Below are 14,058 nucleotides of genomic sequence, written 5' to 3' on the forward strand. Positions count from 1 at the left end.
ATATTTCGCTTTTCCATGTACTTTTATTATTCTCTGTCTCTACTTTTTTGCAAACCCCATGTGAATTACATTTTCCAATGTACTTTTACTACTATCATTTTTATTTCTTAATACCCGCGAAATCAACCCAAAAGGGTCGTTCTTTCGGGGACGGAGGTAGTATAACATAAGGAAACCATAAAGAAACCCTAGATTAATCCCCAAAGAATATCATTAGTAGCCGTCATAAGCGTACCAATAGGAAGCAAAAACGTCTTCACTTGACTAGGCACGGGCGTGTGTAGGTGTCGTTCGAAGTGCGCTTACTTGAACATGTTGTGAATATGCTTGACACTCATAGGAAGTGAGAATTGACATATATGATTAGGAACAAGGAAAGTAGGGAGCCGCCAACAAGTTTTTAAGAAACTTGTAAACCGTTCACGGATCATTTAAGGCAACCACAATAAAAGGGACAACGATAGGCAACAACGATTGACCCGTGAAGGTTACACCCCATTCATAATCCATGAGATTATTAACTCCATATGGTTCGGAACCACGAAAGGAGGATCGGGATGATGGTACGAAGTGAGTCATGGAGTCACATTCGCCCGTATTGGCCTCTACTCGATTCTTATTATGAAAAGTATTCTTGCAATCTCAAAGGCACACAAACAAAGATTCAATTTGCTCCAAACTAATATTAGGCTAAATTGGTTGAATATTAATGCAACACATAATTCTAAAATATTGTGATCACTTGATTAAACAACAAGATTAAAAAGGATCCGAACCGGTTGTCCAAATTATCTTATTAGGCGTTATATTCAATTACATATTTCCTTTATACATGCAATATGGTGATCAATACAATAATAAAATCATCATTAACATTGGAAGCAATTTAGCCATAACATCGTGAGTCAAATCATCAAGAATATAATAATAAACCCTAACATGATACTAGCAATAATAATAAAAAAAAGTAATTAAATTAATTAATTACTCATGTTTAAATTAATTAATTACTCACATCACGTGCGCTCCTTTAAATTGCTATATCATAAATAAATTGTTAGTAACTTCAAGAAATAATAAATCAAATTGAAATTAAATTAAATAAAAGTAGAGTTGATTTGGTCCAAACCCTCAATCGGTTCTACCTTTCACGCCTTGGTTTAAGTATGGAACTTCGGGTGTTGTATGGACTCCTTGGAGTGCTTAAGGAAGGAATGGTGTAATTAGGAGAATAGGTTTAAGGCTTAGAATATGAGAGAGAGAGAGAAATTAGAATGTGTGTTGGTGCCCCGAAACTGAGAAATCAGCCTCGTATTTATAGAGAAAATGTGAGGGGTGAGGTACGGAACCCTGGAAACGAGGCGCCGCGTAGATACAAACCCTAGAAATTGCCATGCCGTGGTGCGGCAAAATTTGCTGTGGCGCGGTAATTTCCAGTTTTTACGCATTTTTAAAACTATGTTAACTTTTGATTCGTAAATTGGAATAAGGCATATAATACATCGTTGGAAAGATCTTCAAGTCTGCTTTCCAACCCAATTAGAATCAGGTTAAAATATTTTTTATATTTTAAGATATGGCCGTTTTAGTGAAAGAGTGTCGATTTTGGGCCGAGTTTTAGTGTTTTGCTCATATCTTCTTCGTTATAAATCGGAATTGGGCTTATGATACACCGTTGGAAAGATTATTTCAAGGCCTATCCAACCAAATAATATTTGGATCAAAATTATAGGGCTAAAAAATCAGTTTAGCTCGATTTTGTGATGTGGACACGAAAAGAGGAAAATAAGTTATGGTTTGAGGAAATGGGCTAAGAATTGGGTTGGTTTATGAAATGTATATCAACTCCTCCATGTCCTCCACACAGTAATGAGTGGCAATGCTCAAGAACTCCTTCGATCTCATGGTCCGGAACACATTTCCGGAAGAGGCCATATCCACACTGCTTAAACAAGTAGGGGTCATTCCAAAAGTACCTCCTCACTTCCTTGAAGAACCTCTTCTTTTGTTGAGAAGAATACTCCGGGGGAATGACCCCGCAAGCAAGATAATTGGCTATATCTGCATACCACGGGCTAGATGTTGAAGCCATAGCCATGAGAGTTTCAAATCCTACTTCTTCATTGATTGGCACATCCTCCTTATTCTCAAAAGGAAGCCTAGAGAAATGATCCGCCACAAAGTTCTCCGCTCCCATTTTATCTCTCATCTCCATGTCAAAGTATTGGAGTGAAAGAACCCAACGGATGAGGCATGGCTTAGCTTCCTTCTTGGTCATAAGATAGCGAACCGCTATATGATCCGTGTACACAATCACTTTGGAGCATATGAGATAGGACCTAAACTTGTCCATGATTGGATTGAATATGGATTTAAGCACTCCAAAGATTAAATACTTAACCCGACAAATGGTGGTGAAAGGTTGTTTATCATCGGGTTTGGCTTTAGGGAGACATTTTTAGGTGTCTATAGAAGCTCCCACTTTAACTGAGTTTGTAGAAACGTAAGTTTCGAAAACGATAGTCAAAGTAGTCGATTGAGACGGAGAATGATTTAAGACGTTTTGCAATCCTAAATCACTCTGTATACGCCGATACCTGTAGAAAAGCATTAGTTCCACATATAAAAGAGTAAAGGATAGAATGCATATCTGACACTAGTGCGTCGACAACAAATATGTTTGGTAGCTTTTTTCGCCTTGAGAAATTAAATCTACCGAATGATAGTTTTCCGCGCCTCGGGAATTCTATCGTGAACCACTGTGCCTTGAGTGATCCAGTGAATCAAAGGTGACGAATTTTCACGCCTCGGGAAACGTGTCGTAGACTCCTGCGCCACGAGTAGTCTATTGAATGATGATCTTTCACGCCTCGGGAAGAATGATGAATGATAGTATCCGCACCTCGGGAATCCTATCATGAATCACTGCGCCTCGAGCAGTCCCCTAGATGAAAGATGACAAGTTTCCATGCCTCGGGAAACATGTTGTAGACTCCTACGCCTGGAGCAGCCTACAGAATGATGATCTTCCGCGCCTTGGGAAGACTAATATGAGATAGTATTCGCGCCTCGGGAATCCTATCGTGAGCTCCTACACCTCGAGTAACTCACAAGTGAAATTCCATACTCCGGGAATAACACTAAGTGTCCGCGCCTCGGGACACAATTGCAAACCTCTACGCCTCGAGAAGTATGCAACGACTGACCATTTTCCGCGCCTCGAGAAAACATGCCTGATGATGAAAGATTACAAGCCTCTACGCCTCAAGAAACTTGCAAGGTGATAGGCCGTCGTCGAGCCTACCAAAGATATAAACCTAACTTGGTCTCTCTAATGGGTAGAAAGGGCAAGTAAGGGTCGATCCTACAAAGATTAAGGGGAGCACTAACAAATTTCTATTTGTGATAAGCTAAGTCAAGTCTTTTTGGGTTATGAGTTATGAAGAAAAACTACAAACAATAATAAAAAGGATCTTGGGAAGGTATCCACAAATTAAGTCTATTCACAAACTATAGTTTAACATACAAGACATAGCAATTTGGGGATAAATTAGGGGAAGTCATCTAAGGCACCCAACTACTCTCTCAAGCTAGAGGGATTACTTGAGTCATGAATACAACCTACTCTCATGGTTACAAAGCATAAAACTTCGTGGAGTTGTTGTTGTTTTTTTTTTTTTATATATAAAAAAAAAGGTTAATCCACTACAAAAATACTCGGGTTGCCTCCCGGAAGCGCTTCTTTAACGTCACTAGCTTGACGACATTGCGCAATCCATAATTAGGGAGGGTCAAGGCACACCTTTTTGACCCATCTCATTGTTCCCACACACTTCCCATTTTCCTTAGGCAAAATAATCACATTGCTATCATCACTAGAAATGCCACCAAACAACTTGTCCATCAAATTGATCTTGTTTCTCTTTTTCTTCTTGGCCCTCTCTTGATTTTTCACCTCCAGAGCATGAGTCAATTCATCTTGTGACTCCTCCATGTCTTCTTTCAAAATATTAACCAAAACATCAATCCGATGAACTTGTTTAACCATAGGGTCATTCAACGTTTCCAAAAACGAGAAAGAGATTATTTCATCCCCAACATGTAAGGTAAGCCGCCCTTGTTTTTATGTCAATATTAACACCCGCGGTTTTCAAAAAGGGCCTACCCAATATGAGAGGAATTTTGAAATCCTCATCCATCTCCATGATTACAAAATCACATGGCACAAGAACTTTCCCCACTTGAATTGGGATGTCCTTTAAGACTCCCAATAGGACTTTAATCGAGCGGTCGGCTAGTTGGATTGACATTTTGGTGGGGCTTATCTCCCCAAGATTCAATATTTTTTCCATAGAGAGAGGCATAAGGCTAATGCTAGCCCCAAGATCACACAAAGCATTTGTTGATTCAAAATGAAGTCCTTTCATTTCATCAAGGAACTTGGAAAGTTTCTCATTTAGCTTTTTCTCTATCATTCTATGAGGGAATGGAATACAAGACTCATATGCTTTCAATGGAGCTTGGCTCTTCACTTCTCCCTCGTCTCTCGTTGAGGCACCCTCATTACTCATTTTTGACCTTCCTCTCGCCTCCTCACTCACTTCATTTTCAAACTCACTTTCATCTACCCAATAATCTCCCTGACCTCCCTTTTTGGCAACCTTTTCTCTCATAATTGGAGCTTCATACCCCCCTTCCAAAATCAAGGTGATTGATTTCGCATGCTCTTTTGGATTCATTACCATTGTGCTTGGAAATTGACCATCGGGGTTAGAGGAGCACCCAACTTGTTGCGCAATTTGAGATAATTGACTTTCAATCATCTTGTTGTGTGCTTAAAGTTGTTGAATTGAATCTTGGTTTGTTGGGTCATGAAGGTTTCCAAAACTGATTCAATGTTGGATTTTTCCCAAACCCTAGAAAATTAGACTACTCACAATCCATTGAAGTTAAAGCAATTAAAGATTTCAAGCAACTCATGAATAGATTCAAACTAAGAATTAAGCTAATTAACAATCTAAGCATACAAGAATTAAGCAAGTAATTAGCAATTAAAGTAGAGAAGATTGAAGAAAAGAGTGAGAAATAGTTACTAGAAGCTTCAAACTTGAATAACAATGGTGGAACTTGTCTTCTACAATGATTGAATTGAAATTTCCAAGATTAAAAACTAAGAACTAAGCAATGATTTGAGAGTTTTTGATGTTCTAAATTACAAACTAAGAGAGAGGACTCTAGGTAATTGAATCCCCCCGTACAAAAGAATCCCCGAAACTATTTATAATACCCTAATTACATAGTAATCTCCGCAAAAGAAAATTCACAGGAGCTATCGGGGTGGCCTCTCCAAGCCTTGGAGAGGCCGCTCCAAGGGACTGGAGAGGCCGCTCCAAACTGGGAGAAAATTGGGGCAAATGTTCAGAGGGCTCTCCAAAAAGGTGGAGAGGTCGCTCCTCAGGTGGAGAGGCTGCGCACCTATGTTAGAGAGGCCTCTCTGCATTTCTTCTTTCAAATCTGCCAAGGAAGGCAGGAAGTTCAGCATTGAGGTGGAGAGGGCTCTCCAAATAGGTGGAGAGGGCGCGCCAGGTGGAGAGGTCGCAGCCTATTTTGGAGAGGCCTATCCCCACAAAATTTCAACAATCTGCCAAGGAAGGCAGTAGCTACAGCAGCGAGGTGGAAAGGCCTCTCCACTAACCTGGAGAGGCCGTGCCTGAGCAGAGGCCTCTGCACTACACATTTCTCTTTCTTCTTGACTTGGCTCCTTTGCCTTGGCTTATTTCCATCATCTTCTTGCTTCCAACCTAGGTTTATCATCCAAGGACTTCAATTGGTCGTCTTTAGACCTAAAAACTCAACAAAAACACTAACAACTCATGAAGTAAAGGATACATAGAAAATGCATTAGAATAGATTAAAAGTGAACCAAAAACACCAATTTATCAAGTAATCAAGGTTCAAAAACACCCTAAAATCATATCAAATAACAAGTTATCACAAGGTGAATCTATCGTCCGTGCCTTGAGATGATCTCTGAGTGTTTGATAAATGTCCGATTGTCCCCGAACATAGGCCGTAAATGATGATTTGTTCTATTGTCCTCGAATATAGGTTGTACCTGAGACTTGCAAATGGAATTTGCCAAGGGACTCGTATAGACTGTGATTGACTTGACCAACTAACTTGACCAAGCTTGACTTGACATGACATGGCATGTGTATGACTTGTGATTGTGTGTGTATATGTATAGTTTGAGTGCGTGTGTGCAGACACAAGCAACTGAAAATGCAAAAAAAATTCTGTCATTTTTTGTCATGAGTGTAGGGTAGCGACTTTCTCCCGAAAAAGAAAGACGTGAAAAATGAAGTAAAAGTTTTCGAACTTCCCTTGATAAAAATTTTGAAAAGGTTTTTGAACTTCCCCAAAAGAAAAAATGATGAAAAATGGAAGAAGTTTTGAACTTCCTCATTGAGCAAGCGAGGTGAATCGCATGGATTTTCTTCTTGTCAAATTGAATCGTTCGTCTGGAAAATAATGTATGCAATGATGAATGTTCTTAGTTCAGGAGGCTAAGGACAATTACATCATGTGACACGATCAATGAATGCACTTAGGTCAGGAAGCTAAGCACAATATAATCATAGTTTATTTTTGATGTATGTTGCTTGGGTCAGAAAGCTAAGCATCATATGTGGTGTACAATCTTGGACGTTGCTTAGGTCTGGAAGCTAAGAACGTTTACAACGGTGATTGCTAAGTATTGCTTAGGTTAGGGAGCTAAGAAAGTGTAATAATGAATCTTGATGAATGTTGCTTAGGTCAGGGAGCTAAGCAAGTGTACAATGATATATAACCATGATGATGTTTAATTTGCTGGATGTTGTTGTGAAGAATGATGAAGCATGCGCGTTGATGAAACAAGATTTCATGATAAAGGGTTCCTAAGGGAAGGATGATGTGGCAATGTATATGAGTGTGAATAATGTGTGTGAAAGTGATACTAAGGTTTGGCTGCAAAGGCTGTGGTGATGGAAATAGATGTGAAAAGAGTTAGGATGGTGACTCTTTAGGCTAGGTAGGCTAAGTGATGTGGATGGGTTCAAGTCCCCAAGTCTAGCTCTAGAGGGATAGGGATGAGCACTGGATATCCTTAAATGCGATCATGTATGGATATAAATATGAATATGGTCGCGCATCGTTGTGAGGTTGCCTACGTATCCGTTAGGAATAAGGCCAAACGTAGCTCTAGCTAAACTTTGCACAAGTGTATGTATTCCTCAAAGAGGTCTTTTGAGGGTTGTAACGTGGTTAAGCTAGCGGTTTGAAGAAGAAAGGATGAAAGACTCATGATCCGAGAGAAGTCCCCTAAGATGTGTAATTGTGTATTTGAAAGAATTTGAATTTTGCAAGTTTTATTTTTCATATATTTTGCTTTATATTTAATCAATGTGAGCAATCTCGGATCATGCGATCCATCACTCACTTAGCATTCATGTTTCTCAAGCACGGTACCAAGCACTCGATGAGAGACGCAATTCGAGACGTGTTCATATCAAAGACATTGGAACACTTGCCCTTAGACATTGCTTTATTTTTACTTTTTGTCTTTTTTTTTTTTTTTTTTTTTTTTTTTTGAATTTGCTTTTGAATATTACACAAATTACACACCTTCCCATCCCAAGGTTAGGTAAATGTGGGTTGAAGAAATGAAGGTCAAACGAAAGGAATATGTGTTTAAATGGTTAAAGGGGAATAATGGGTTACAAAGGCGAATGACATGATCGAATGTAAAGGAAAGAAATGCTCAATGATGGAAAAGGTAAGAAACATGACACATAAAAAAACGGATAAGGAGAATCTATGCTAGACTTAGTGGGGGAAAATATTTGAAATAAAAGAAAAAGTGAGCATGAAATTTTGCATGAGAAGTGTGCATCGTGCTTCATGTTTATGGTTGCTTATGAGAGACCTCTTATCGCCTGGAGGAACAAGAAGTTTGTTGTTGTTGATGCTTTGATTGGAAGGAAAGAAAGGAGTGACGTTCCCCTTATCCTTCCAAGTTCCAACTGTTGCCTAGTGATTTTTCATGAGTTCATCTTCGATCTCAATCCCAATAGTGTTAACTGCTTGGAAGGTGTTTAAACCTGGAAACTACCTGTGTTGCTTCTACTCGGGTTGGAGATTGACGATGAAGAGTTAAATGAATCGGAACTCAAACGATTATGGAATAAAATGAGCTCACTTGATGCCTTGACTCAATACTCAGATTGGAAAGAAAGAGTGTGAGAAAGAATTTTGAAAATAGATGGGAAATACTCCACTTTTTTTTCTATTATGACGGAAAACGATGCATGCATGGTCCTAGTATGCGATCATAAACAATATGGTGCATGACTTGAAAACAAAGTGTGTGCAACGACTCAACAAGTGTGATTAAGTGAGTTTATAAGACTCGTGGTATGATCGTATGGCTAGACAAGATCGAGGACGTTGTGAAAAAACAAAGGACCCAAGGACCAAATAGCACAGAAGACTAAAAGACAAACTAACTTGATTAATTTTGTCCAATTTAATGTTTATGATATTTACTAGGTGAAAATGGTCCATTGACAATCGTTAGTCATAAATAAGATCAACCACAATCAAAGACAAAGAACACATGTTAAGGTTAGCGCAATAATCACAAAAGACTAGGAAGAAGGACTAGCATTCTAGAAGAGTTAGGACTCATAGGAAGAGATTAGAAATAAAATAAAATAAAATAAAATAAAATCTACAATCCTATGTTATACAAGTTGACATGGATTAAAGAACTAAGAGAATTAGAAGATTGGCTAAGACTACCTTGACATAAATAAATAAAAAAAAGGATGATTAATTGGACGCTAAAAAAAACTCCTAAACTGGAAAGGCTGCAATATTTCGGTTGTAACTTTTGATCTGTGACTCACTCTGATTGGGACGAAATCAACGCCAAATGAAGAATAAAACTCAGGGCAACAGATCCATAGGTGGCACGACACGTAACTCTTTCTAGAACTCCGGTTATGACCAAAACAAGTCGATGCTTGTGCAGGATACGAGAATAAACATCCGGGTTGACTAAAAATAAAAAATAAAAGAACTATGACTCGACTCTAATAAAAAAGGAGGGTTAGATGTTAGATAAGAAAAAATATAATAATAAATAAATAAATCAATAAAAATATGCACATATAAGCACATTGTCACACATGATGCAATGAAATTTGCATCCTAAGTCTTGTTCTATGTTTGACTATGGTCAAGCTTATTTGGGTGTCGAAAGAGTACCATGGTTAAGAGTTTGGACGTGTTAGCAAGGCAGCCTTATAATACTCCGTATTTTTATGTATTTTTATAAAGTATTTAAGTATTTATAAGATGTATTTTTAAGGGTTCAAGTATTTTAATTAAATATTTTAAAGGGCTAAAGTATTTTAATTATTGAGTTTTATAAAAGTAAAATATATTTTGGGCTAAATGTTTATTAATTATATGGAATAGTTTAAATAATTGTATGTAAGCAATCCTTATATACTCCTATTGGACCTACCCTATGTTATTCAACTAAGCCCAATTCCTTTATTTGAATCCTTGTGGGTCAAATAATTCATGACTAAAGTCCACTTATTTATTAAGCCAAACCTAATATCTATTCTCTACTCTATAAATATTCCCCAAAACCCCAAAAATTTCCCACACAAAGAGACTCAAAAATCAGATTCTTAGGAGTAAGTATTATTTTCTTTGTTTTTCCTTATTTTTCTTTTCTTTCTCTTTCTTTTTCTTTTCTTTTCTCCTTTTTCTTACTTTTTTCTTTCTTTCTTTGCTGCTTCGTGGTTCATGCGTGAGTTCATGCATGGGACCTTTCCTTTGCCACCTTGCTGCCACGCAGTTGCCACGTCACCGCTGACGGGACCCACCTCCGGCGACCGCCCAGCACGTCGGCCAGCCATCTCGCCACCCGTGGTGGTTGTTCCCTTCTCTCTCCTCTTGTTTTTGATGTATTTTGGGTTTTGATATTAATTATTGAAATATGATTAGTATGTTTTATAATTGAGTTTTAATGATTAAAGAGTATAAATTTCAGATTATAAAGGGTTTTAATTTCAGATTTTATAAAGTACTAAAAGTTAGGGTTTTAGTTATAAAAGAGTTGATTTTTAGGGTTCTAACTTGCAATTGATTTGGGGATTTTATATACGTATTGATTATAAGTAATAATAAAGCTTAAAAACTATATTTTTTAATGGAGTTCTAATGAGTTTTGTTAATATAATATTGCTGGAATTTTATTTTAAGCACTACTTTGTGGTTTTTGTGAAAAGGGTTTAATTACCCATAAGTAGAGAAGGTTTTAATTGGTTTTAATATTTCAGATTTATTTAAGGGGTTGAACCTTTACAAGTATGCTGGAATTTTTATATAAACACCATAATTGAGTTTTTACTTTGTGGTTTTAATTACCCACTTAAAGTAAGAATTTTAAAGGTTTTAAACCAAAATTTCAGCTTATTACGGAGGTTTTAAAGTGTTTAAAAGGTTTGAAAATTTGTGTAATCAAGGGAGTAATTGAGTTTATGTATTTGGTATTGTTAGAGACTTTAAGTTGAGTAATTTCTAGCATTGTGGCTAGTTGAAAAGACGATTTAAGGTACGTATGCGTGTAGGATGTGTTAATTATGCGTAGTACCATGTTAGGAAGTTAAATTGACATCAAGTATGAGATTAGTATCATGCTAAGATGTTGTTGTGATACTTGGAATGATTGATTGCTTATCCATGTCTTATATGTAAGCATGTGAATATGATGGAATAGTTAGTATGAGCTTGTTACAAGTTGAAAGTAAATGAATCATGTATATTATTTATTATTCATTATCAAGAAAGCATGAATTTAATAGGCAAGGTTTATATATGTTTAAAAGAGCTAAAATTATATTTATTGAGCATGATTCATGATTTTATTCTCACCCATTTATCATTGGAGTTGAGTCAAGAAAGTTAGTTTATTTATTTATTCACCCACATAAGTTGAGGTCGAGTCAAGAAGTTAGTTTATTACTCACTCACATAAGTTGAGATTGAGTCAAGGAATTTATTAGTGCATTTTATGCACCAAGGTAGTAATCGTGCAATTTTGTGCACAAAACTAGGCAACGAACGTTAATTAAAATAAATTGTATGTGCTCACTAATTAATTCAAAAATGAATTGAAAGTATGTGTTGAATGTTGTTATGTTTGTTCTTGATTGATTGATTGGAGTCATCACAAGTTAAATTGGTAAATCACGTAAAGTGTAAGAGGATACGCGATACGCACCAAAACTCTTGGAACGTATACACATTGATTATGAACACATGGGGTGAGTTATGTGACTTTATATTTGATCATTAGGACGCTATACTTTCTTTTATTATTAATGCGCTGGAATTCCGTCACAAGGTGACATAGTAGGTGCCAATTGGGGTAACTCTCTAAATGTAAGCTCAATTTTTAAATGGGCTATTTTTTTTTTATTAAGGAAGGAAACTCGTTCGATGCGTTATCCAAAACTATATATTAACAAATTAAAGTAGAGTCATGAGTCAAAGGTAAGTTGACTTGTGTTGTATGGTGAGCATGTTTTATTTATTTATTTATTGCTAGGGTATTCATGTTAGTGTGGTTATTTCTATTGGTGTATATGTACTTAGCTTCTGCTGATTCGTACTTTGTTGTTTGTGTTTGGCTTTTCTTTGTATTGGCCCTACTATAACCCATGTTATATGACGAGTAGTAAGGTTGAAATAAAGAGAAGTACATGTAGAAAGAGCATATCAAGCATGATGGGATTGAGCAAAGAGGGTTATATATTTCTTTGTTTATAATTATTGTATTGAATTATTTATGTAATCGTTGGCACTAACATTAATTATTGTTTTAATATTTTAGTTTGGTTTTTAAGAGGATCTTTAATGCTTCCAAGCTATTTGTTTAATGTAAGTTGGTTTTAAAGTTGAGTTTGCTTTATTAAACTTTATTTTATTTGAGTTTTTGAAAGTTAGTCTTACGTTGTGTGACTTTGAAAATAGCCTTAGCCGTTATCATGGTGGCGGTAATACTTTGGTTATTTCCTAAAATGAGTTTTATTTAAAGTAAAAAGAGTAGTTTAAAAGGAGGAAATTTCCAAGGTATTACAAAGTGGTATTTGGGAGTTTTGAATGGATATTAATTACCACTAAACCAAAAAAGTGTTTCTAAGGTATCTATGTTTTAAAAGCTTAGCCAAGTGCTTATTTAAATGATTTCAAAAATATTTTAAGGGTACTTATTTTATTTCTTTTAAGTTCGTTTATTTTAGTGAACGAATGTTTTTTTAAGGCAGGAGGTCTAAATTTTTTTTTTTTAAATAAGGACTAAATTTTTTTTAAATGGTCCGAATTTTATTTTAGATCAGAGTGCCAATTTTTTTTTTTTTATTTTCGAAGGAGTTCGAATTTTTTTAGTTCGGACTTGTAATTTCGAAAGTTAAAGTTCAATTAAAAAAAAAATAAAATTATGTGTGAAGGTATGCGAAGGAATTAAGGTATGTAATAATGTGTTAATCGCTTTTGAAAGCATGTGGTGAGATTAGGTAGGTGGAGAATGGGCATATAGGCTAGAATTTAATTTCTTTCCTATGTGCATATTATTTTCTTTTAAAGTGATCAAGCATGTTGTATGTGATTTAAATTATGTGAACTATCTAGATTGTATGAGTGAATATCGAACTTAATTTTCTGCAACAACTAAATCATATTGTTTCGGAAGGGTTTTCTATTGGTAGTTAAGCCATTTTCTTGCAGAGTTTACCATACCTTGTGAGTTTATATGATGAGAATTTTGAGAAATGTTAAGGATTATGAGAGTCCGGATGCTTATGTTATGATCGTACGCTTCATTGTTCTTATTTGAGATGTATTTTGGAATAAATAATGGGATGCACATCATCACATAGTTGTGAGTATTGTATTTTGGGATAGTTTGTTGTTGTGACACCTTGCCTAGTTATTAAGAATGAGCACTTGAGTTTTGTTCACTTGTCTATTGAGACGACAAGGTATGTGAGTAAAGAGATTGATGTTAATGGTTAAAGAGCTTGTAAATGGGAGCATTTAGGATTTTTGTATCTATTTTGAGGAATATGATTTGTCTTTGAGTACGAGTTGAATTGGGATCGAGATTAAACAAGAGCCTATGAGAGATGAGCATAAGAATTTTATATAGATTAGTAATGATGAAAGTTATTATATGAGCTAAGGGATACTCGATCAACTCAAATCAATTGGAGTTTGACATTGTAAACTTAGTGACTTATCATTTCTTATGATTAAGGATATTTATTTTGAGATTGAGAATTGAGCATATTATTTTTATGTATTATTTGAGTCTTGAGAATTTATGATTTTGTTGAAATATTGAGGACTCTCGTTTTGTTGAACCTTGAGATTATCGACACATATTATTTTGGAGTATGAGTTTGACTATTTAGCCTTGAGCTATGGGAATGTTTATATTCTACAAAAGGTCATTATATGTATCAATGCTACCATTTTGGAGAACTCTTGAATTTATTCACTTACTCTTTTGGAGTTGTTTAAACAACATTATCTGGGTTTGTTTGGGTTTTTGATTATTTGTTTAATTATATGAACTATGGTTGTTTATCAATCAAGATTTTATGCATTCGAATTATTGAGAATGATCAATTACCTCATAAACGATTTCATATTCAAATTATATCAACATATATCAATCAAATCCATAAATCTTGTCATAAACTCCTCTTCTTTACAATGTTCTCATATCCATAGCTTGATATTACCAATTATATTGTTTCCTTACAGTTCAAAATTCCTTAACTTTTACTCAAACCACCATTATATTTCTCTCATATCCAAAATAACCCTTAAAACTTCTTTAGCCATCTTGTTGGTATTTCACCTACCTTCTTTCTTGTTTTGATTCTTATCTTTAAGTTTAGTCTCTCTTTCCTTTCAACAAATTTATGAATTGAT

General features: G+C 35.7%; 1 protein-coding gene across 1 annotated transcript; it reads right to left on the reverse strand.

The window, feature by feature from the left end:
* Positions 1-4,088: 4,088 nt before the first annotated feature.
* Positions 4,089-4,745, reverse strand: LOC110727031. Its single transcript, XM_021906565.1, has one exon. The coding sequence runs from the start codon at positions 4,743-4,745 to the stop codon at positions 4,089-4,091; it is 657 nt and encodes a 218-aa protein (XP_021762257.1).
* Between the last annotated feature and the right edge of the window lie 9,313 nt (positions 4,746-14,058).

Source organism: Chenopodium quinoa, unplaced genomic scaffold (genome assembly GCF_001683475.1).
Source record: "Chenopodium quinoa cultivar QQ74 unplaced genomic scaffold, ASM168347v1, whole genome shotgun sequence".
Taxonomy (NCBI): Eukaryota; Viridiplantae; Streptophyta; class Magnoliopsida; order Caryophyllales; family Amaranthaceae; genus Chenopodium; species Chenopodium quinoa.

Excerpts from the sequence above, each read along its gene's own strand:
- LOC110727031 (XM_021906565.1), bottom strand. The coding sequence starts at position 4,745 with ATGGTAATGAATCCAAAAGAGCATGCGAAATCAATCACCTTGATTTTG.